The sequence below is a fragment of the Panthera pardus genome, unplaced genomic scaffold (assembly GCF_024362965.1).
Source record: "Panthera pardus isolate Hobbes unplaced genomic scaffold, ASM2436296v1 HiC_scaffold_2, whole genome shotgun sequence".
Taxonomy (NCBI): domain Eukaryota; kingdom Metazoa; phylum Chordata; class Mammalia; order Carnivora; family Felidae; genus Panthera; species Panthera pardus.
Window position 1 is genome coordinate 130210565 of NW_026526765.1, and position 23332 is coordinate 130233896.

General features: G+C 38.4%; 2 protein-coding genes across 11 annotated transcripts in view; both read left to right on the forward strand.

Annotated features, from left to right (window-relative positions):
• The window catches only part of FNIP1 (folliculin interacting protein 1), a 153853-nt gene extending 150488 nt beyond the window's left edge, over positions 1-3365 (forward strand). For all 3 annotated transcript variants that reach the window (XM_019422097.2, XM_019422098.2, XM_019422099.2), the window contains one exon: positions 560-3365. In XM_019422097.2, coding sequence (XP_019277642.1) covers positions 560-638 — 79 coding nt within the window. In that variant the 3' untranslated portion in view covers positions 639-3365. The remainder of the gene's footprint in view (positions 1-559) is intronic.
• Positions 3366-8986: 5621 nt separating this feature from the next.
• The window catches only part of RAPGEF6 (Rap guanine nucleotide exchange factor 6), a 187576-nt gene continuing 173230 nt past the window's right edge, over positions 8987-23332 (forward strand). For 4 of the 8 annotated variants that reach the window (XM_019422087.2, XM_019422086.2, XM_019422092.2 and 1 more), the window contains exon 1: positions 8995-9433. In XM_019422087.2, the coding sequence (XP_019277632.1) occupies positions 9365-9433 (69 nt within the window). In that variant the 5' untranslated portion in view covers positions 8995-9364. Of the gene's footprint in view, positions 9434-23332 lie in introns of all 8 variants that reach the window. The other 4 variants (XM_019422082.2, XM_019422091.2, XM_019422096.2 and 1 more) reach the window with 3 other exon arrangements.

Here is a 23332-nt window from a genome sequence, read left to right on the forward strand (position 1 = left end):
TCTCATGGTTTGTGGGTTCGAGCCCCACATCGGGCCCTGTGCTGACAGCTCGGAGCCCAGAGCCTGTTTCTGATTCTGTGTCTCCCCCTCTTTCTACCCCTCCCATGCTCATGCTCTGTCTCTGTCTCTCAATAATAAATAAACATTTAAAAAAAAAAACCCTTTTTTTTTTTTAAATAAGAAAACATTTGTATCCAAAACAGTATGGGTGCACACAATTTTTCTATTATTTATTGTATTTCTTACATACTGTCCCTTGCCCTGATACATGGTCCATTAGCAGGTCAGTGATATGCTTTCCTACATCCATGATCTTGTTGCTGTTGGGTTTCAGAGACTTTCTTTTTAAAAAATCTTTGGCTCTGGTTTTTACTTACTGAAAAATTTCCAGCTTGTGTTATCTTCGACTCTCTTCTTATCCTTTTCCTTTTGGCCAGAGTGCCCTATGTTCTTGACATCTGAGATATAGTGTGACTTTACCCGTAGCACTTACTGCCTGTAGGACACATGTCCTGGGTACAGAATGCCTAACCTGAAATTTTTTTTTTCTTTATTTCAGGATTGAATCCAGTGATCTTCCTCTTCTGGCTGCTGTAGCAAGCACTCACTCTCCATATGTTGCTCAGATACTCCTTTAACACAAAGGTCAATAGAAATTAACTTTGGTAGAAAGTTAAATAGAAACTAAAGAAGCAGATGCAACATGCATTTATGGCTTTTTTTCTCCCTGTTAGACTTCCATCTGAATGAGTCAAATGCCTGGGTATCCTGCATTGCAGTACATATTGTGTGATCATTGGATTGCTTTTTCCTTTTGGCTGGACTTTTGGGTGGTGGTATATTTTTAACCAAGTGAGCCTAAAGCAGCATAAATAATATTTAGGGAAAGCATTTGAAAAAGCCAAAGTATAGAAATTTCTACAAAATGAATATCATCAAGGAATTTCATATGATCACTCCTGTGTTGCCACACCCATAAATAGCATTGGATATCTCACAATTAAATGACTCAGAAATAGTCATTTAATTAATTTGAATTCCTTATTTCTAAGGTATGGAGACCTATAAAAACTTGATTATTCTTTTGTTTTTCAATTCAAAATAGCTAATTTTAGAGTATTTCTCAAACTATTTTAAATAGCCTGTTAATTATAATAATTCAGAATAATGAGTGTAAATGTGTGTATGTTATCCATCCAAGTGTACATATGTATCTATTTTTTAAAGAAGCAGAGGTAGAAATACAAGATTGATTGGTAAACATGTCTTTTTAAAAAAAATATTTTCAACTAGTATCAGTTGTAAATAGTGTTGAAATGTTGCTTTCTGGTGAATTATCTGTTTCACACACCCTAAAACATAACTAAAGCCAATCTTTTTTTTAAGGCTGAGTAATGTAGGTTCCCCAAATAAAAATACTACTTTATACCATTTGTTTTGTTTGTAAGAATAAGCTAATTCTTATAAATGTTAGTATTTACATTTTTGCATCTAATTTAATAAATAAAAATTAGGATTAAAAATTGCACCAAAGCATTGGGAAAAATAATACTGTTTTCTTTAAAAGTGCTCAGGTAGCCAAGGCCTTTGCTTTCAATATCAGCCCTTCTTGAACCCATAGGAACTGAATGTTTGTTTCACTGCTTCATAATAATCAGTTTACACTAATAGAGCTTATTAATTCTTAAAATTACTCTTTTCTCTAATAGCCCCTCCCTTCCAAAATCTAATTTGTTTTCAGAATTTTCACTTTTCAGTTGTTAATATTTTTTGTATATATTGTAGAGTGTTGCTTATAAGAAAGGCTAATATGGAACCAAACTCTTGTAAGTAATGTAAATATAAAGATGGGTAGATAAAGTTTTCATTATGCTCTACTACCTCAGTTTACTTGAATACTACATTATAGTTTATTCTTTACTTACCTGATTTAAGATACTTTTAATGCTAAAAGTGAAATTGGTTTCTGCTTTCATGGACTATTTTCATCATAATTAATTGATTAGCTTAAAAAAACTACTTGCTATTCTCTTACTCAATATAATTACTGTATAATACATTCATTCTTGCTGTTTGAATTTTCAGTAAATAAGGACGATTTCTGTGGTTTGTTTAGTCTTTGGCCTTGAATTTATAGTGTTGGGTCACATTTTGCTTTGTTCTTTATGTATTCATGAACTCTCTAATAGAAAAGAAATGGTTATTTTAATGGAGTGTAAACCTGAAATTGTTGTGCCTGTAATCATTGTTGCCCCTGTGTCCTGTCACCTGGTCCCAGTTAATACCTGAGTCTCCCATGGATGACTTGCTGCCAAGGAGCATTTATAGATCTGTTTTCTTTGGCTTGAGTTTCTTATTCCATTAATTACTGAAATTCTTCCCTCTTTAATTGTTTGGGATTCTATAGTCAGTCTCTTTGGCAGGATTCAGAGTGTAGACAGATTCATATGGGGCCACTGTACATTATTTTTTTTTATTGTAGTTCAAATGATATGTATGTAGCAGGTAGATAATGTCTGATTTTGCTTGTTTTCTTTTTTTAATTAATCATCAAATGATTCACAGTCCTGTTTGAAATCTCTATCATTTAGGAAATCTAGTCTTCAGTAAATGGATGGCCCATGCTACTACCGTTCCTTTTAAAACTAAGCTTTGCTCAGAAGGAAGAACCTTAGTTTCTTAATAGAATCATTAATCCTTATAGGATTCCTGAGTTTTATAATTCCTAACCCTCTGTAATTTCTACTGCCTTCATCATAGTCATGTTTTTCCTTACACAAAGCCCAAGGAATGAGCTGCTACTTCTTTAAAGTGTGATCATTATGATGAATGTGAAAAGAGTTCTGGCCTGTTCACAATAATTTTTTCAACTTCTTATGGTACAAACAGTTATGTGTTACATATTTTAAAAACCTGTTTGATGCAACAGGGAATAAAAAAACCCTGTTAATGTTGCAACAGGAAATGAAAAAGGGATCTTTTACATTATAGATTTAAAACTAATTTTTCCTTGTATATAAACTAATTGGTTTGTTTTGAAATATTTTTAGCTTTTACTAATGTGTCTTAATTTTGAGTTTGAAAATGTTAAGTGCAATAAACATACTAGCACAGATTTCATTTTGTTGCAATTGGCATACACTGGGGATGATCACTTAAAAAAAAAGATTTTACACCATGCCTACTTCTGGTGGATGTCTTATGAGATTGTTCTGCTTTCTCTTAAGTTATTTAGATGGTGGGATATGTAAAATGTACATACTTGTTCCTTGTTCTGTATACATTTCTCAAATGTACACCTGTATTATAATAACCTCCCAGTTCTAGGGGAAATTTGTGCAATAAATACACGTCGATTTGATGGATGATGTTAGTCTCTTTCATGTGTTAATAAGGTGTATGTAACATCATAGACTCCGATGTCACCTCACTTGGATTCTTTTCACAAGTGTGGCACTTCTACATATATGACCATGTTCATTATGTCCTCCTTTAATCCTAAATTTCTTTATTGGTATATAGTAGAATCTGCTTCCTAATATGGTTGTGTGGATCAAGTGAAATAGTGAACGTCAAAAATTTATCTCAGTGCACGGCACACCCCACATGGTCAATAATTCTTGGCTGCTGCGTTATAAGGTATTCTGTCCAGTCTCCCCTGTATGGCACCCAGCTCTTGGGGGGAGAATTTAACATATGTTCTTGTGAATAAAAACCTAGCCACAAAAAATATACTGGTATAATGTTACATTTGACCTGTTCCTCATGATGACAGATAGAAAATCTTCTTTTTGAAAACAAACTAAACATCATTTAAAACCTAGAAGAATCATGTAAACCTGTTAAGAACATGTATTCAATACAAAGTGCCATTGGCCTTATAATTAAACAAAAAATTCGCCAGTTGGTTTGGATTTTTATTCTGATTTGTTCACTGATTGTGCGTGTTGGCTCTGAGCAAGTCTATCCTCTTCATCTGCATTATAGGGTAAGTAAGCTCTTCCATCAATCCAGAGTGCCTGCTTTGCGGTAGTGATTAAGCCCTGAGTAAGCTGTTGAGATGCTACCTTATCTTACTCAGGCTGGTCGATTTGGGCAGAGTTATGCCAGGAGATAGGATTAGATCTGTTTTCATATCATTTTATATATATGACTCTTAAATTTGACCAAAGAAAATAAGTGCACTATTTTAAAGCAGAGAGGAAGTATCAAGTATTTGGGTATCATCCGTCAGATATTTTAAAAGTTTATAATTGGTACCTGTGTCTATATGTGCTGTTCCTGTATATAAGTGATATCTTGTAACATTTCTGACAAGTGTAGAGGAATGGTTTTGGTAATAAGAATCTGAAAATACAGAATTCCATCTGAGATCGTGTAGTCTTTGAGGGTTTGTTTTGTTTCTCAGACGAGAATGGTTTCCAACTACTATGTGGTGACGAATGTATTGTAAAAAATTATTTGGTATTTCTTTGTTTTTGCCAATGTAGAATGTAGGAGTTGGATGGCAAACAAGACCAAAGTGAGTTGAAGGTACAATGGGAGCTGGGGTATTGTAGTTCTGAGTAGGAAGGACTTAGATAGAAAGGCAGAGGTTGGAGAGTATAGAGCTGCTTATCCTTGCTTTGGAGTGCAGACCATGGACTTGGTCATGTTTGTTCCAGGTTTAACATTTGAGACTCCCCTTAAAAAAAAAACAAAAAACAAAAAACTATAAGCAGCCCTAAAGATGTTTTTAAAGAATATGTGAAGTATTCATTCATTATTTGTCAGGAGAACTTTGGTGGTCTTAAAGCATATGCTACCTCCTGAGACTTGGTCCCTTCTAGTTCTTTTTAAAGGGACTCTCTGGTGAAAGTATGAGCCTAGTCTGATCCCTTCATCAGATTGCAGTCTCTGGGTTAACACTGATCAGACCTCCAACAGATAAGATAAGCCTGTATTTACTCTAAGGAGAGTATTAAGTTGAAGAGGCTTGAGCTTCCATTTTTCCAAGTGACTGTTTTAACAAGGGCAGTCCAAAAATAGATGTATACACCTCAATGCTCAAATTCAGATTCTTGGTAAAGGCAGTGTTACCTAAATAGTCTTCAGGGGAGTAACACTGTTGAAATGTGTTAAGTATAAGGGCGGTATTATTTTCTCAAGAAACTTGTGATGCCACTTTTGTGTCGCACATTTAGTCCAGCACTTACAGGTCAGTATCATTCACTGCATGAAAGGTCTGGAATTAGTTGGGTCAGACTAGTCCAGAACCTGAGTTAGTTTCAAGTAGTTTTCAAACCTGGTCACATATTAGAAATACCTATGTAGCTTTTGAGAAATATTAATTCCTAGACCTCACCCTCAGGTCCTGATTTAATAACCGTAATTGACCTTACTTAAAGATTTGGGCCAGAAAATGCTCTTCTTTTTCATAGTGACTCAGACTCCCAGCATATACCAAATCTCAATTCTTTACTTTATTCTAGGTGCTATTAAAAACAGGGCTTTTTACTTGCATGTTTTTGTTGGTTTGCTATTATTTTGGAAAGACAGACATTATGAGTATGTCTGCCTAATTAGGATTTGGTTTTGCCTAAAGCATTTGCTTAGCCAGAACTTTCTTTGCCATTGGAGAGCAATCAAGTGCCTATCTTTTTTTATAGCAAAATCCCCTCTTAATTACTTAGTCCTTAGGTAGTTTCATTTATTCATTCAACAAACACTGATTGAGCACTTATTATGTGCTGGGCACAAGTCTGGATGCCAGTGATATGCCAATAAATAACACAAACCTTCTTCTGTGTTCTCATGGAGTTTACATATTTCCCACCAGTGGAAGAGATAGACGAAAATATGGTGTCAGGTTGTGGTAAGTACAATGGAGAAAAATAAGGTAGGGTAAGGAGTTAAGCCATTTTTTCTTTTTAAGATTTAACCATGTTTTGTTTTTCCTAGGAGTTAGTAAACTGTTTGTATTCAGAACCATTATGGTTCCTTTCCTACCTGGTATCTACCAGGTAGTACTGGTGAATCCCATCCCAAAGGTGGCCTTTTCTCTGAAAGTAGCTATTAGAGCTTTCAGTATCAATTCACTTTTTTCAGCATACCAGAACATAAAAGATGGTAAGGACAAGATAGATTTTGAAAATGTGTGTGGGGTGCCTGGGTGGTTCAGTCCGTTATGCATCTGACTCGGCTCAGGTCATGATCTTATGGTTTTTGGGCTCTGTGCTGACAGCAAGGAGCCTGCTTGGGATTCCCTCCCTGTCCATCTCTCTCTGCCCCCCACCCCCATTTGTGCACAGGCACATACACTCTGTCTCTCAAATAAACTTAAAAAAAAAGTGCTTTAATTTCGATTTGTATAGCTACCATGAACATTAATGTATTGTTTTCACTGTTGTTGTCTTATGGTAAAGCCTAAAAGTAAGTTATTTTTGTATAGTTAATTCATTTTTTCATGAAATATTATATACAGAAAAATGAATATACACTAATGTAACCATCACTTAGGTCAAGAAGTAAATCATTTTTAGTAACCTAGAAGCCCCTTCCTCCACGTGCCCTGTCCTGATATACTCCTCTTTCTTATTTTTCTAACTACCAACCTGGCTTTTGTGAACATCATCTCCCTTTTTCTTTATAATTTTATCTGTCTTTGCATCCCTATGTGATATAATTTAATTTTGCTTGTGTTTGAACAAGCATATAATTATACTTGATATTTTGTGGTTTGCTTTTTTCCCGCTCAACACTCTGCTGGTGATTCATCCATGTATTATGCAGTCGATATGCTACTGAATGCATATACCATAATATACCCATTCTCTTATTGATGGACGTGTTATTTTTTAGTTTTTGGCTAATATGAACAATGAACATTTTTGTTCATCTTTTCTGGTGTACATGGGTATTCTTCAGGACATACATCAAGGATTGTCAAAGGGTATGTTTCAGCTTTACTACATAATTTTTTTGCCAAAGCAGTTTTCCAGTTAACACTTAATCTGCAGTTTGTGAGAGTTCTTCTTGTTCCACATCTTCATGAATACCTCAGTGTGTTTCTGAAAGTTATTTTTTTTTTAATGTTTAATGTTTAATGTTTATTTTTAAGAGACGGATATAGAGTGCGAGTGGGGAAGGGGTAGAGAGAGAAGGGAGACAGAGAATCCACAGCAGGCTCCAGGCCCTGAGCTATCAGCATAGAGCCCCACATAGGGCTCGAACTCACAAACTGCGAGACCATGACCTGGGCCAAAGTTACACGCTTAACCAACTGAGCCACCCAGGTGCCCCTGTTTGAAAGTTATTAAAGAAAAAAAATTAGGCATTAAAAACTTTCCAGTTCTTCAAACTCGAATTTCTGCTTTAATCACTTTTCAGAGGTGAAGTAATAGGAATAACAAAGTGCTTGCATTATGCAGGCAACATCCTAAGTACTTCACATGAATTATCTCATATAATCTTGAGAATCCCAAAGCAATGGGGTCCTTTACTATTCTCATTTTACAGATAAGGGAACTGAAGTTCAGAGATACTAAGTTACTTCACCAAGTGATTCAAATAGAAATGGCCTATTAAAGACACACATTCAGTGTTTGTCCCTAAAGTCCAAGCTCATGGTCATCATGCTTTAATTCCTCTACCTTCTTTCAAAATACTTAAGTGGCCCTAAAAACTGATCCTTGAATAATGGAAGGGCTAAACCTTTATGATCCTAGGCAGACTTTGAGAGGTTGTTTATACGCACAAAAAATGTCGAAAATGGGTCACTGCAATTCCTTGTGATCTCTCCACAATTTATCTCCAGAATGGCTGAGCCACAATTTCCCTGGTAAGGTTTTTGACCTATACTCAAAAAAGAAATGTGCTAATATTATGTTGTAAACTTCAAGTTTGGGCAAGCCCAGCGACCAACGGAAAACAAAACTATTATTAACAGCCATCATTACCAGATCCCAGATAAGGTAAATGTTGCAGCCTGAATTCTTTACTTTCTGTTGTTCTAAAATATAATTTTAATTCTTACTACGTCATTAAAAGAGTGAATAACATAATCCTAAATCACTTCGAGTTAATTAGTGAACTGTGCTAATTGCTGTGAGAAATACGAAGATGTACGTAGATGTGGTATAGACCTCAAAAGGCTTCAAATTCAGTAAAAAGGATCATGCCTATGATGGCTACAAAGTGACGCATTTTGAGACCAGTGCGGCCCATCTGTGCGCTAAAAAGACAGCCATGAAAAATACTGTCCTGGAACGATGGATTCTGGAATTCTATCAGTCGTTTCACAGTGAAAACATCACCTGCGGGTGCCTGGCTATTATGAAGTTTGGTCTGTTTTTCTTACCAAGAGACCAGTAGTTTGTAAATGGAAATGTGTTGTATTCTCACTGTTGGGGAACAGGCTGGCATGTAAAATGTAGTGCGAAACTGGTGACTTCAAGTCCTGACGACCCTAAACCCTACCCGCCTGAGGAAAAGGCTGAGTTGAGGGACGGCTGCCTTGGGCACTCGTTATGTGAATACAGTACAGACTCGACTTCTCGAACCGGCATTAACTTGAGCGGGCCGCGCCATCAGCGCCTGCCAACCTCTGAGGCTCAAGGCCGCGAGGCTTTTGATTTCTCTGTCCCGATCTCAGTACGTCCGTAAAAGACAGGGCAAGCAAGTACTTCCTGGAGGGTTCCTTCCACAGGAGATTCGTTTTATTTCAACAAATGTAAAGAAGAGAGGGAATGAACTTCCTTGCTCGCTAAACGGTAGCGGCGAAGTCTGCACTTTGTCCGAGGGAGGGGCGTCGGAGTTGCAGAACTGAAGTTTGGCCCGGGCCTGGCCACGCCCTGAGCTTCCGGATTTGGGCACAAACTGAACCCCCTACCTAGAACGCTTACCCCACCGTTCTGCCCCAACAGGAAACTTCTTTTTAGTCCGTCATAACGCATTTCCGGCCCCTGAGCCGGAAGTTGAAACGGCCGAAACCGCAAATCCGAGGCGGATCCTGTGGCCGGTTTAGGTGAGATCTCGCGACGCTTCTTCAAATCTCACGAAGAGCCGGAAGAGTCCTAATGCACCACCCCAGTTTTTACGTCACCCCGGAGACACGCCCTTGGGCGCCCGTTTGCGTGCTCGCCCGTCTTGCGCATGCGCAATATCCCCCCTTCCGCCCCCGTGTGGGCTTCCCTCTGGCCAGTCGCGCGTGGGCTGAGGCCCTGGGCGGGCGTTGCGAAGGCTTGTTTGCTTGAGGGCTGACCCCGGGGCCGTCCGGAGTTCTCTACCTCGGGGTTGGAGGGTGTAGACCCCCTACCTAAGGTGAATGTGCTGTCTCGTGGGCTACTAAGGCCAGGCGGGGAGCACGGGGGCCGGGGCAGCGGCCATGAACTCGCCCGTGGACCCCGGCGCTAGGCAGGCGCTGAAGAAGAAGCCGCCCGAGCGGACCCCCGAGGTAAGGTTGGCGGACTCTAGTTGTCCAATGGACAACATCCCCTTGTCGGTCCGAAACCTGCGGCGACTGTCCCCTTGCCAGATCCTCGCACCTGCTGCCAGTGTATCTGTTCTCTGCGTCCCCCGCCCTCACCCAGGCCCTTCTCGCCGAGGTGATGACCGCCTTTCTTGCTCGAGATGCCGCCTTCCTCGTACACCCGTCTTTGCCGGTGACTTCCTGGTGTTTTCGATAAGAAGACACCATTACAAAGTTGTATTTTGTCAGGGCAAAATGTGCGTCTTGGAGTGAGAGTACCCTTAGGTAGATAGACTTTGAAAAACGAAGTAGACATTATAAGTGAATAGTCATGTTGCTAAGATGTAACTTATTGCCTAGAAAAGAAAGTTTTCAAAAGCACTTTAAAACTGCATCCAGTCAGATGATGAATTCTGGGAGTGGATGATGCATATTTAAAGATCTGTTCTTGTGGTACTTTCTCAAACTGTCAGCGGGAAATTTTACAGTATTTTGTGCTTGGATCCAGAATTTGGTATATTGGGTTAGCATCAGTGGCATACGCTTAAATGATTTTCATCATCAGACCTGAAGGCTGATTTTCAGACTGGTATCTGAAACGTTTTAATTTTGCACAGCCTTATAGAGTGCTTAAATTTTGAGGGAGGGGGGGAGGTTTTCCTTGATTTGGAGAAGTTTCTGTAATAAATGGTATGTTTCCTAAAGCAAAAAGCAAAAACTGGCAACAGCGTGAACAGATCGGTGGATTGTCTTGTATATAGTTGCAATAAATGAAATTAATTGCTTTGATTCTTACTAAGTCACTTTGTAGGTTTTTTCAGATTTATAGTGCTTTGCATAGTGGGTTTCAGTAACTTTGGGCTGACCTTTTGGGACATGACATTAGTCAAGCTGTAACTGTAGTTGTGGTAAGTCAAACTTTGTTTTGGGGGGGGGGGGGTCCTGATCTTTGAATGGAAACCAGGCATATTCTGCCACTTTCCAGAGTTCTCGTTTTGAGACCTACATTTATAATCCCATGTGTTTTAGTTTCCCTGTGATGATTCTTGAAGTCGTTGTGAGCTAATTGAAAGTGTTCACCTTCCCAGGTGAATTTGCTATAGTTTTTATATAATTAGAAACTATTACATAAGGCTTCCAATGCATAATGTAGGTTTTACTTTTTCTCTTAAAAATTTTTAAAAATTCTTTCTTCCTTTATTTTTGCTATTTGTATTTATTTATTTTTTAATTTAATTAATTTATTTTGAGAGCAAGAAAGCACAAGTGGGGAAGGGGTGGAGGGAAAGAGGGAGAGAGAGAATTCCAAGCAGTCTCTGTGCTGACAGCATGAGGCTCCAACTCACTATCTATAAGATCATGACTTGAGCTGAAATCAGGAGTCTGACACTTAACTGACTGAACCACCTAGGCACCCCTCTGCACCCCTCTGCTTTTTTTTTTTTTTTTAATGTTTTCACATTTATGTATTTTTGAGAGATGGAGACAGAGTGTGAGTGGGGGAGGGGCAGAAAGAGAGAGACACAGAATCCCAAGCAGGCTCCAGGCTCTGAGCTGTCAGCACAGAGCCCAGTGCAGGGCTCGAACCCATGAACCGTGAGATCATGATCTGAGCCGAAGTCGGACACCCAACCTACTGAGCCACCCAGGCCTCCCCACCCTCCCCTGCTCTGCTTCTAAATACAATTTATGATAAATTCACACTTACTGGGAATATCACACTTCCCTTTTTTAAGTTTTTATTTATTTTGAGAGGGAGAGAGAAAGTGGGGGAGGGGCGGGGGGGGAGGACAGAGGATCCTAAGCAGGCGATGTACTGACAGCAGAGAGCCCTATGCAAGGTTCAGACTCAAGAACCATGAGATCATGACCTGAGCCGAAGTCAGATGCTGAACCAACTGAGCCACCCAGGTGTCTCTACTTCTCTTTAATAGCAGAATTTACTAGTTTGAAATGGCCCATTTTTGAGTCTTAGGAAATTTTCTGAACTATTCACAAAATTATGTTGAGCAATGTGTGCCCCATTAAGTACTTTATCTTGTTTTACTGGAACAGCAGCAGCATTGCTTTAAGGGAATGCTGACCAACTGCTGGCGATACAGTCTAGAGTCCAGATATCTAGCAGCAAAACTTGCTTGATTCATTGGCATTGCTTTTGAGTGAGTATAGAATTTGTTTGCAGTACAAAATTGAGTAGAGAAGTGGTAAACCTGAATCCAAGTGATGATTTATTTGTGGTAACTTGAAATTCTCACAGATTCGTTTCTCTTCTCGGGAAATCTTTATTCTTTTAATGGATTCTTAAAATTTTATTCTGTGGTAATTGCTAATTTAAAAAAGATTGAAGGGGTTGGAAGCAAGGGGCAAGGGCTGAGTTGCAGTTTAAATAAGATGTCAGTGTTACAATTTTTGAGAAGACGAATTTTCATTTAAGGCTTGATACATGTGATGGAATTAGCTCTGGAGATATATGGGGAAAGAGCTTTCTAAGTAGAAGGAATACTGATTGTGCTCCCAAGAGGAGAGTATGTCTGGTGCATTCAAGGAACAGCAAGGAGCTCTTAGTAACTGGAGGAGAGTTAACAAGGGTCAGAATTCTAAGAGATGAAGTCATGGAGGCAGTTGGTGTAGGGGCACCTGGGTGGCTCAGTCGGTTGGGCATCCAACTTTGGCTCACATCATGATCTCACACCTTGTGAGTTCAAGCCCTGCGTTGGGCTCTGTGCTGACAGCTCAGAGCCTGGAGCCTGCTTCAGATTCTGTGTCTTCCTCTCTATCTGTCCCTCCCCTGCTCACACTCTGTCTCTCAATAATAAATAAACATGAAAAAAAATTGTGGTGTAGGAGGGAGTATATCATTAAGGACTTTGTAAATCATGGGAAATATCTTAACTTCTATTTTGTGTGATAGAGGGGCTGCTGGAGGATTCCAAAGCAGTGATATTATACTACCTAATTTTTTAAAGAGCACCCGCCCGCGGGTTGCTTGCTGGGTTGAGAATAGACTATATGAGAGCAAGGGTACAAAGAAGCAGGCACATCAATGAGAAACTCTCATGTTAAAGTCAGGAAGAGCTGATTGTAACTCAGACTAAGTGATAGTAATACAGGTGATAAGAAGTAATCAATTATGGAAATAACTCTGAAGGTTTAGCCAGTAGGATTTGCTAATGAATTAGCTTTGTGCTTTGAGGAAAAGTAGAATCGAACAAGATTTCACGGTCTTCAGCCTGAAAAGTGGAGTGTTGGAGTTACCATCAAGGTTGGGTGGGGAGAAGCTGCAGGAGTAGGTTTAGGGAGGGAAGATCAGGAATTTAGTTTTGAACATTTCAAGTTTGAAATGTCTATTAGAAATGTTGAGTAAGGAGTTGCATATACAAATTTGTTTTTCTCTAGAGAGGGCTGGGCTGCAGATAGAAATTTTATAGTCATTAGCTTCAGATATTAATTAAAGTCATGAGACTAGATGAAATTACCAAGGCTGTGAGTGTACACAGAGAATAGAAGAGGACCGAAGACAGTCCCGTGGCACACTTGAATACTACGAGATCAGGGGAGAAGAGCAGAAACCAGCAAAAGAGGATGAGTGGCAGCAAACAGTGCAGGAGAAGAAAAGCCAAACCAATGAAGTGTATAATAGTAGAAGGGTATAAAATTCATACAGGTTATTTTTGTGAATCCCTAGTGGGTGCAAAGCGTTATGAAAAAATACACAAATAGATAAGAATGACTGCCTTATAATCTTGTAGTCATTTGTTTGCATTGTGTAGTTAATGAGTAAAGAAGTCTACTGTGTGTTTCTGGGACAGAACTAGTACTCCCTTTATTTTGAACCATCATCTGTTGTCCTTACATGAAACTATCATTTTAATCTTAGTGACCCAGACATTGAATGTGGAAATGTGTTTTAAAAGTATACCACTTAGAATGCGTTCTAACAGTTTTTACTTTTCTGGCTATTTCTCCTACTTTGTAGTTCCAGCTTCACAGCACATTGTCTTTCCTGAGCTAGTTCTCTGATTTCCACATCACAGAGATTTTTTTTTTTTTTTTTTTTTTTAATGGTAAATTTTAGACTTAAGTACTCTGCAAAGCTTAGTGCTCTAAATCAATGAAAGCTGTTAAGGTACTCATTTTGAGTCTTTACACCAAAGTTAAAGATACTATAGTCAAAATTAAGGCCTTGAATTTGGCTTTTCCTCAGCTCAGTCTGTATCCAGCATCATTCTTTGTCTGTAACCTTTCATTTTACCTCAGAGTTAGTTCCTTAACTCTCTTAGGGTTTCTTTTTGTTAGTGTTTAATATCATGCTTTGCATGTACTAAATAATGGATAAATGTGTTAAAACAAAATTTAGAATTTTGTGTGGTCTTCATGTTAAATAGATAATAGTTTCTGTCAATTAGAACTGCTGATTTTGTACTTCCTGGGAAGCCATTCAGCAGCTTGGGTTTAGTTAATATTTATGTGCTGATACCTGGTACATCTTAACCACCGTTTATGTGCTTCGGATCCATATATCTAACTACTAAATTGTCCTCCAGGTTCTTCAGTCACTAGTCCTAAATTGAAAACTCATCATTCCTTTTTAATATTCTGTTGGTGACTGCTCCAGTTGCTCAGTCTAGAAATTCATATTTTCACTCTTGATTCCCCCTGCTAATCTTCTCTGTATCCAACTGGCCTTTAAACCTTGTTAATTTTATATCCTGAATATCTACCTTCTTTTCCCCTGCTCTGTTACCCTAGTTCAGGCCCTCATTTAATTTTATCTCTGAGTATTTTGAGTCATTTTTTTATTATATCACTGCTATAGTGTTTTTTTTTTTTTTTTAAGTGTTTATTTTTAGAGAGAGAGCATATCCATGAGCAGGGGAGGGGCAGAGGGAGAGGGAAAGAGAATCCCAAGCAGGCTCTGTCTGCTCTGTCACCATTGAAGCTCGATCCCACGACCCACGAGACCATGACCTAGGTTGAAATCAATAGTAGGATGCTCAACTGACTGAGCCACCCAGGTGACTGTATGATATTCTTTTTAATACTTACATCTAATCATGTTTCAGTCTTGCTTAGAATTACCATGCTTAGGTAAATTAGCAATATAAGTTATCCACATTATTTTGAGGCATTATTAATGTTTATGTCAATAACAGGTTAAAGAGGGACTGTCTGAGATAAGCTGAGTTGTGTGGTTATATCAACTAGGTAATAACTAATTTATCCTTTCCTTTAATAAATATGTCAGACACAATACTAAAAGCCAAGGTTGTAGAAAGAAATTGGATATAGTCCCTGTTTTTCAATAACTTAAGAGACAGTCATGAAAACATCAGTAAAATGTTAAGGTTATTAGTGACAAAGGTATAGATAGGATACTTTGGATTGCAAGTGGGAGAGGAAAAGCTTTGAGGAGCAGTTAATTGAATCTTAAACACTGTGAATAGCTGTCTGTATGATATCCAGAAGGGAGGTCTTTCCAGGCAGAGAGGAACAACAGCAAAGGCAAAGTATATGGGTAGAATAAGAACCTTCTCTGTTAGCATGTATTCCTCATTGGGGTGATATCATCCTCAAAGGGACAAAAATTATTTCTTAGGGGCATAGTGAAAAAAATCTTACTGTGGCTTGTAGCCTTCTAAAACTAAGTTCTCCCTGACAGAATTTCATTCCTTAATATTTGATTTGGAGTGGGGGCAGCATTTAGGAAAAATGCCTATAAATGTACTTTGGAAAGGATGTGATAATGAATAAAGGTTGCAAAACATCACATATTGGTTGTGGGGTGTGGTACATGGTGCTGGATGTTAAATGTTGAAGCTGGATATACTAGCTGGGTTGGATCATTTTAGGAATTTGAACTTGATTTTATGAATAAAGGAGAAACATTGGAGGGTTTAGAGCCTGAAGATAAGCTTTACAAAGATTACTCTGGGCATTGTAGAAGATGTATTGGGGAGGAAGTACGGTGCTATAACAAAGGCAGGAAGGCTTATAGGTAGGGTGAACATGCAACTTTTGTCCAAAACAGCCTACTTTTCTGAATGAAAGATAAGACCTTCAATGATTTTACCAGGATAACAGGGAAACCAGGAGCTCGGGTCCTGGTTATAGGAAACAAATGAAGTAGTTCAAGTGTGAGATAAGGCAGTAGCATATGGGATAATGAGATAGTGAGGAGGTAGAATTGGCCCAAAGTGTTAACTGGCTTTTTTTTTTTTTTTCGAAGTTTGAAATTGACTGTAATACACGTACGGTAAAGTCCATATACTGTAAGTATATTGCCAGCTTAATTTTTACATATATATTTAGGTATCACTGAAATCAAAGTATAGAATATTACCACCACTTCAGAAACTGCCCCTTTGCCCCTTCCAATCAATGCCCTTTCCAAGAGGAAAGCACTGTTGTCACATCTTTTACCATAAATTTGTTCTGCCTGTTTTCCAGCAACCAAGAGGACTATGAAGCTACCTTGTATTTTTGTGTTTTATCTCTGGACTGAACTTTGTACCTCCTCTCTTGGTGATTTCTTTGATCTACACCTGTCTCTCCTTTGTATCTTAACTCATCTTTTGGCTACCCTTTTGAATTGTCTGCCTCACACTGTTCAGACCTACTTTTGAGACAGGTGTTTCTCAGCCCCAGAAGTTGCATTTGAAGGCCAAAATACACCCTGCCGTTAGGTTCCTCTCAAGCCTTTCTAATAGCACCAGGTTAAGTCTGGCAAAACCTTCCTGTCTTCTGCTTGTTGGGAACAGGTTTTGGCTGGGTGCAAGAGCAAAGCAGAAGTTTAGATCATTTCTAGATTCTTGATTTGGGTAACTGCATGTTTAAGAGTACATTATTGGGGCACTTGGGTGGCTCAGTCAGGTGTGTGTCCGACTTTGGCTCAGGTCATGATCTCACACTTGTGAATTCAAGTCCCACGTTGAGCTCTGTGGTCACAGCTCACAGCCTGGAGCCTGCTTCGGATTCTGTGTCTCCCTCTCTCTCTGCCCCTCCCCTGCTCACACTCTTTCTGTCTCAAAAATAAGTAAACATTTTTAAAAAATTTTAAAAAAGAGTGCATCATTAAGGGGAAGAATTAGGGTAGGAGGAGATTCAATTTTGGAAGGGGTTTGAGACTCTGTGCGAGGGATACAGAATAGGGATGCTCATTAAGAATTTTGAGCTTAAGATCAAACCAGGCTTTGGATCTGAGTTGATATGAGAGTCTACAGCATGTTGATTGTAGGTGAAGTCATAAGATTGGTAGGAATGACCAGGATGAAAAGCAGAATGAGAGTAGGACAGCCCCTTTGGGTGCTCTCCTGTTAAAGGGATGGGACAAGGAAAAGAAAACTGCAAAAGAGTGAAAAGAAGTTGTTAAAGAGGTAGGAGGAGAACAGAAGAGTGCTGCTACAGGAGGGTGTTAGACAGAAATCAAAGCCTTATCAGTAATGTCAGATACTGTAGAGAGTTCAAGAAAAGTGAGGACTGATAAATTCTTTGGATTTTGTCTATCAGAATGATTTCACTGGATTGATGAATAAGGATCTTGGACATAAGTCCCAAGAAAGTGAAGGCAGCAAGTACCATTTGTGATATGTATAAACAGATAAAGTCCTCCATGATTTTTTACCTGGCACTCTAGCCTTATCAACCCCCACCCCAAACATAGGCCTTTTAACTACTTACAAATATCTTAACGCTGTACTTCTCAACTTAGGCTATGTGTATTTCTCAATTTAGGTAATTTTTTTTGAATGCGTATGCCCACCCTTTTTTTCTTGAATTAGAACCTTGTGGAATGGAGTGTTAAGCATTAGTACTTACAGAGAACTTCTTAAGTAGTTGTGATATATAGATAGCAGTGAGAAGCATTGTTCATTGTGTCACATTCTCCTGTCTCTTTGCTTTACACAAGAGGGGAAAGTATGGTGCAGTATTTATAGCCCTGGAATTTTGGATTTGGACAAGCCTTATGTCAAGTGTGGGTTCCAGCACTGACACGTTGAGTGACCCTGGGCAAGTTACCTAACTTTTTTAAGACTGAATATCATTTTGGGGTTTTTGTGTGGACTAAATGAGATAATATATGTAAAGTATTTAGCAACGTGCCTGTGATCAACGTTCAATAAATGGTAGCCATACGTACTAGCTTGCCATTTCCTTAGTGGAAAGCCATCCTCTGGCTTGGCAAATTCAGTTTGCTCACTTTTCCACTCCTCAGTGTTCCCAGGATATTTGACACCTTCCTCTACCACAGTAATTACTTTGTTATGATTACTTGCATGTTTGTCTCTCTGGCTGGTCTGTAAGCTCCTTGAAAATAAGATATCTTTATGTTCCAGTGCCTAGTATGCAATACTTGGTACATAGTAGGTTTCCAGATATTTTTTAAATGACTTTAAAAAGAAAAGCAATGTGAGGCACCTGGGTGGCTCAGTTGGTTAAGCATTTGACTCTTGCTTTCTGCCCAGGTCATGATCTCACAGTTTGTGAGATGGAGCTGGCGTTGGGCTTTGTGCTAACAGCACAGAACCTGCTTGGGATTCTTTCTTCCTCTCTCTCTTCCCCTCCCCTGCTCCTGTGTGTGCTCTATCTCAAAGTAAATAAACTTACAAAAAAAGGAATGTGAAAAATACTTACTGTTCCCCTATTCTTCTAGTGGTGGTTTCTTTTGGTCTAATATTTGAAGTGCTGGGATTAAAAGACTGATGAAGTTTGGCCAAAATGGCAAACATTTGCTATTAATATCCTCTAATTAAAACATGAGTAAAGTACAGTTGCCATGAAGAGACTGTTTTACCTTGGAATTCATCATAAGTAGTACAGATAGAAACTCCTTTTTTGTTTAGTTTTAAAACACACACACACACACACACACACACACACACACGAACAAAAAACACATGTGCAGGAAATTTCAGAGAAATACAGATAAATACCAGTTTTAATTTCTCATAGAGTTTCAACCAGATGACTTTAAAACTTTCCTGGGCAAAAATTTCATGCTTAGCTAGATGCTGATATAATTGCCTTTTTACAATCAGAAAAAGGCTTTAAAAAACAAACAAAACACAAATTTTTATTAGAAAAGCCAAAGAGGGAGCTAGGAATGTAAGAAGATAAAATTTAGTATTCTTGTAGTTATTTATCCATTTCAGAATTTAGAATAGTGATCTTTAAATGTAGACTTGTAGAGGTTTTTCCTGAATTGGCAAAAGTGTGCCATTGTACTTAGAGTCATTTTTGAGTGAGTCACTGTGCACATCCCTGAGGGTGGCAGAACAAAGATTCTTTTGTGCTTTTCTACAGCAGATGCACATTCAGAGGGTTTTTTGGAAGTAAAAGAATTTATTTATGCTTGTGGGGCCCTTTGGCCTTCATTTGTAAATTCAACTGGATAGAAAAGGAATAGACATCTGGATGGGGCCTTTATTAGACAACATCTCTTCTGGGCACCTCATTTTACATGTATTGGAGATTCCCACCTAGAGAAAAAACTGTAGCCAATGAGGAATTGAGACACCCTAAGATTTTGTTTTGGAGAGACTGAGGAGCTGCCCCAAGAGAATTCTGCAGAAAGGAGGAGCATCCAGGCATGATGAGCTTGACTGTGTGACAAAGTCCTGTTCTTTGGAAGGGATGGAATGACTGAGCTCTGTAACATTGTAGTCATTATTTGATTTAACCTTGGACCAGCCTATTTAAACTGAGATAATGCTGTAAATAAGAAGTGAACGAGCCACTTTATTAAGAACAATAGATTCTGGATGCCTGAGCAGCCCCTATTTGATGTTTTCCACTCTCCACTACTTTGCCATAAACTAAAGCTTTGGCAGCTGGAGGGCTTTAGGCTTTGTCATGTGGCAGAGATAGTGAGGTTCACTGGACAGGACACTTAGTACAAAACTAAAGTAGTATCACTGCCAGCAAGTATTTGTGAATGTATATATAGCACTCTTAGAAATACTTTAGCCGGTGAGGTCAAGAGCTAATGAAATGAGTTGCATACTGATCCAGGAACTAAGCTTCTGAGAGGTGAAATGTCTTGCTCAAGGTCACATGATTCATCGGTGACTTCCTCAGTTCAGTAGCACCCCACTTCTCAGAACAGTGAAGTTTAGGCCATATTTTAAGCTTTGAACTTTTGTTTATCATCTGCATAGATGTCTAATATTTTCCTGAATAAATTGTTACTGTTTTATCTTGCCTGTGATGTATGCAGTATTTTAAGGTGCTGTGTCAGTTCAGTGGAGGATATCAATGTAATGGAAGTTCAGAATTCTCAAGTTTTATGTAGAATGAAAACAGGTGTGTTTGATGTCTGTATTGGTGATTTTTTACACCATTCTGTTTGATAACTTATATTTTTGTTTTCAAAAGGTACTAGTGTATTCAGTTTTGGCTTTTTTTAAAAGTTTGTTTTTTAGAGAGAGAGAAAGAGAGACAAAAAGTGTGAGCGGGGGAGGGGCAGAGAGAGAGGGAGACACAGAATCCAAAGCAGGCTCCAGGCTCTGAGCTGTCAGCACAGAGCCCAATGCAGGGCTCGAACTCACAAACTATGAGATCATTGCCTGAGCTGAAGATGGATGGTTAACTGACTCAGCCACCCGGGTGCCCCCAATTTTGGCTTTTTTAAGAGCATTCAACTAATAATAAAAGGCTTTATCACAGATTTTTTTTTTTTCTTTTACACAAAAGAGTTGTGTAACAGGTACCATCTGGAGTTTGGAGTATTTATGCCTTAATACCTGCCTTAAATGACTGAGGCAGAGTTGAATACATAATTTTTGAGGAGGAGTGCCTAGTGGATATTTGTGTGGTAAATATTTTTTAAGTACTATTTTTAAATGCCAGGGGTCAAAGATTAAAGTTCTTTCATTAGGGGAGGAGATAGGCAAATACACAGACAATTAAAATACCCTGTTAACTACTGTATAGCTGTAAAAGGAGGCACTCAGGAGTTTACAGAAGGACTCTGGGAGGGAGAAGTAAAGGGTTGGCAGGTGTCATTCTTGTTGTCTTAGAAAAGGGAATGCTGCCTTGAGTATAGATGAGAATATGTAAATGTTAGATGAAGAAGGGACAGTTTGTGTTTCCTGAAAAGAGAACTGCATTTGTCAAGGCCACAAGATGATCTTAACACAAAGGTGCAAGTTGCCTGGGCACACAAGTAGTAACAGAGATGAGCCTGGAGGCATGGCCAGGGTCCAGATCTCGTGAAGAACTGCTTTCTCTTTGTTAAGGAGTTTCTATATGCTTTTTAGAAAGTTAACTCTGGCAGGACCATGAAGAATGGATTACAGGCAGTCAGACTTAGATGCAAGAAAACTGTTTTCTGTTACCCAGTGAGGAATAATAAATTTCAAAATTGCTCCAGGTGGGATCGTGAACAGAGATACTTATGAAATAGAATTGATAGATTTCTGGCCAGAGCGACTGAAAAAGAGAGCATCACGTAAATCAGGGAACCTAGGAAGAAGACCCAGCCAGGAGTATAAACAATGAGTTTAGCTTTGCATTTGTTACACTTCAGATGCTGATGGATCTCCCAGGTGAAAGGGTTCATTATGTTCTAGAATGTGTAGTTTCTAAGTTTTACTAGAGAGCTCTGGGCTAGAAATACAAATATTGGCGTCATTGGTATATATATGGTAGTTACAACTATGGATGTGGTGGGTGGAGAGTCTCTAGTGAAGAAAGGGTGGATGTCACAGTGATGGAAACATTTATAAACATTTAACGGACTAGGAAAAGAAGGCAAAGCCTGTGATGGAGACTCAGGAGCCTCTGGAGCAGAAAGGCAATAATAGCAATAAGAATGGCTAAGATTTATATGCTGGGGTACTTATTGGATGCCTGTTACTGTTAAAAAAAAAAACAAAACAACACCTTTATACACCTTTAATCCTTCCAAAACCACTCAGAAACAACGTGCTGTCCACATTTTACGTATGGGAAGATGGAATCACAGAAAAATTTGTCTAAAGGCACACAGCTAGGAGACTACAGAGTCAGGATTCAAATCTGGGATTTCTAATTTCACATTCTGTGTTTGTAATTGTTACTAAATGTTTTCCATTAGGACAAGAACCCACAGAAGACCATATGATAGAAGGGATGGGAGGAAAAGAGTTTAGGAGGGAGGAGTGAATGAATGATGAATATGTCAGCAAATTCTGTAAAACAAATGTGTGTAGAGATAAGGGTTGAAAAGTGCATGTGAAACTTGGAATTACCATATCTTGGATAATTGTGTAATATATAGTGGGATCAAAAAAGTGAACTTTAGCCTAAAGTTTGAATTTAGAAGTAATTAGATACTTGATCTTTTGATGCATTATCATTTCAGAGATTAATTATTGGAGTTCTAATGTTTAAGCATATCACTTGGGATTTTCAGGTCTAAAAATTAAAATTTCAGGCTATAATTTTTTAATGTTAAAGTTTTTATTAATAAAACTTAATGTTCAAGTAATTAGCTATATAATGTATTTTAATCTAAAAATAAAATTACCAGTCTGCTATAGCAAATGTATACCCAAATATATAGTAAGACTAAATTCTAATAAATTGGTGGAATGAGATAAGCTTTTCCAGAGAACATTCTTGGGAGCAGTGTGTCATGGACACTGGTCAAAATATGGTGATGATTGGGGATGCACAAGAAAAGATAATGAAATAAAAGAATGTAGATAATTAAATAAGACTTGAAATTTAAGGAAAGCTAGAAATGTCTGTAACCCTGTGAATAAGCAGGACATAGTTGTATGTTGCCCACCCCCATCTTTGTTTTTTGAGAATTGCAAAACTATAGAAACATGGGAAGAGTAGTATCTTCCCTATTTTTAGTATCCTTTATTACATACTCTTCATTCAGAGTGATATTTTGCCATATTTATCTTACCTCCATCTCTCTAGCATAAATTTTATTTTGCTAAGCCATTTGAAAGTAAATTGGGGCTTGAACTCACAACCCTGAGACTAAGTCATATGCTCTTCTGACTGAGCCAGCCAGGTGCCCCATGATGTTCTTCAAATATTGTCACATCAGAAGACACATTATCAGTTCTTTCTTTTATGGCAGATGCTAATTTGGATTACCTGTATTTCTTTGTTGTAAAGGTACAGTGCTGCAAGTTACAAGTGATCTTTGAGGTGATATTTTGAGAATGTATGGATATATTGTTTTTTGCCAGTATTTATAGCATTCATTGATGATCTTTGCCTAAATAACTACTACTTTGCTGTTACAAAGTGATAATTTTCTAATTGTATATTTCTCCCACAATTATTAGCTGGCATTCTGTATAGAACTTTCCCCACCTTCCCCTGGCCTCTCCCTTTAAAAAACAATCACTCTGATTTCAGGGATTATTTTTGTGTTTTTAATATTGTCATTATTCCCTTTGATTATTAGATTACCCCACATTTAGCCAGTGGGAGCCCTTTCAAAGTCTGCTACTATGTCCTTTTGACATGACCCCATTGGTCTGTAAGTAATTTCTTAACTCTCTGGCACAAAAAGATGTTCGAGGCTTGTACTTTCCTTGCTGCACTACTGAAATCAGTCACTTACCCAAGGAACCCTGGTTCTTATGTTAGAAAATGGTGTTTAGATAGCAGGGACTGGGCTCAAGGTGTGGTAAGTGTGTGTAGCTCTTTATTGCCGTTTTGTAGAATATATTTATACCTTTGTGGGTGAGAAAACCAGTGAGATAGAGTTCTATGTTTAATGCATGGTCTTGTTAACTTGACACTATTGTCAGAAACATTCAAAATAGCTTTAATAGTCTGCTGACTGTAATTTAGTGTTTTATAAATTTATGATCCAAACCTTTATATAAATGCATAGTACTAACATTTGTTAACTGTTTACCATGTCATCATCTCTAT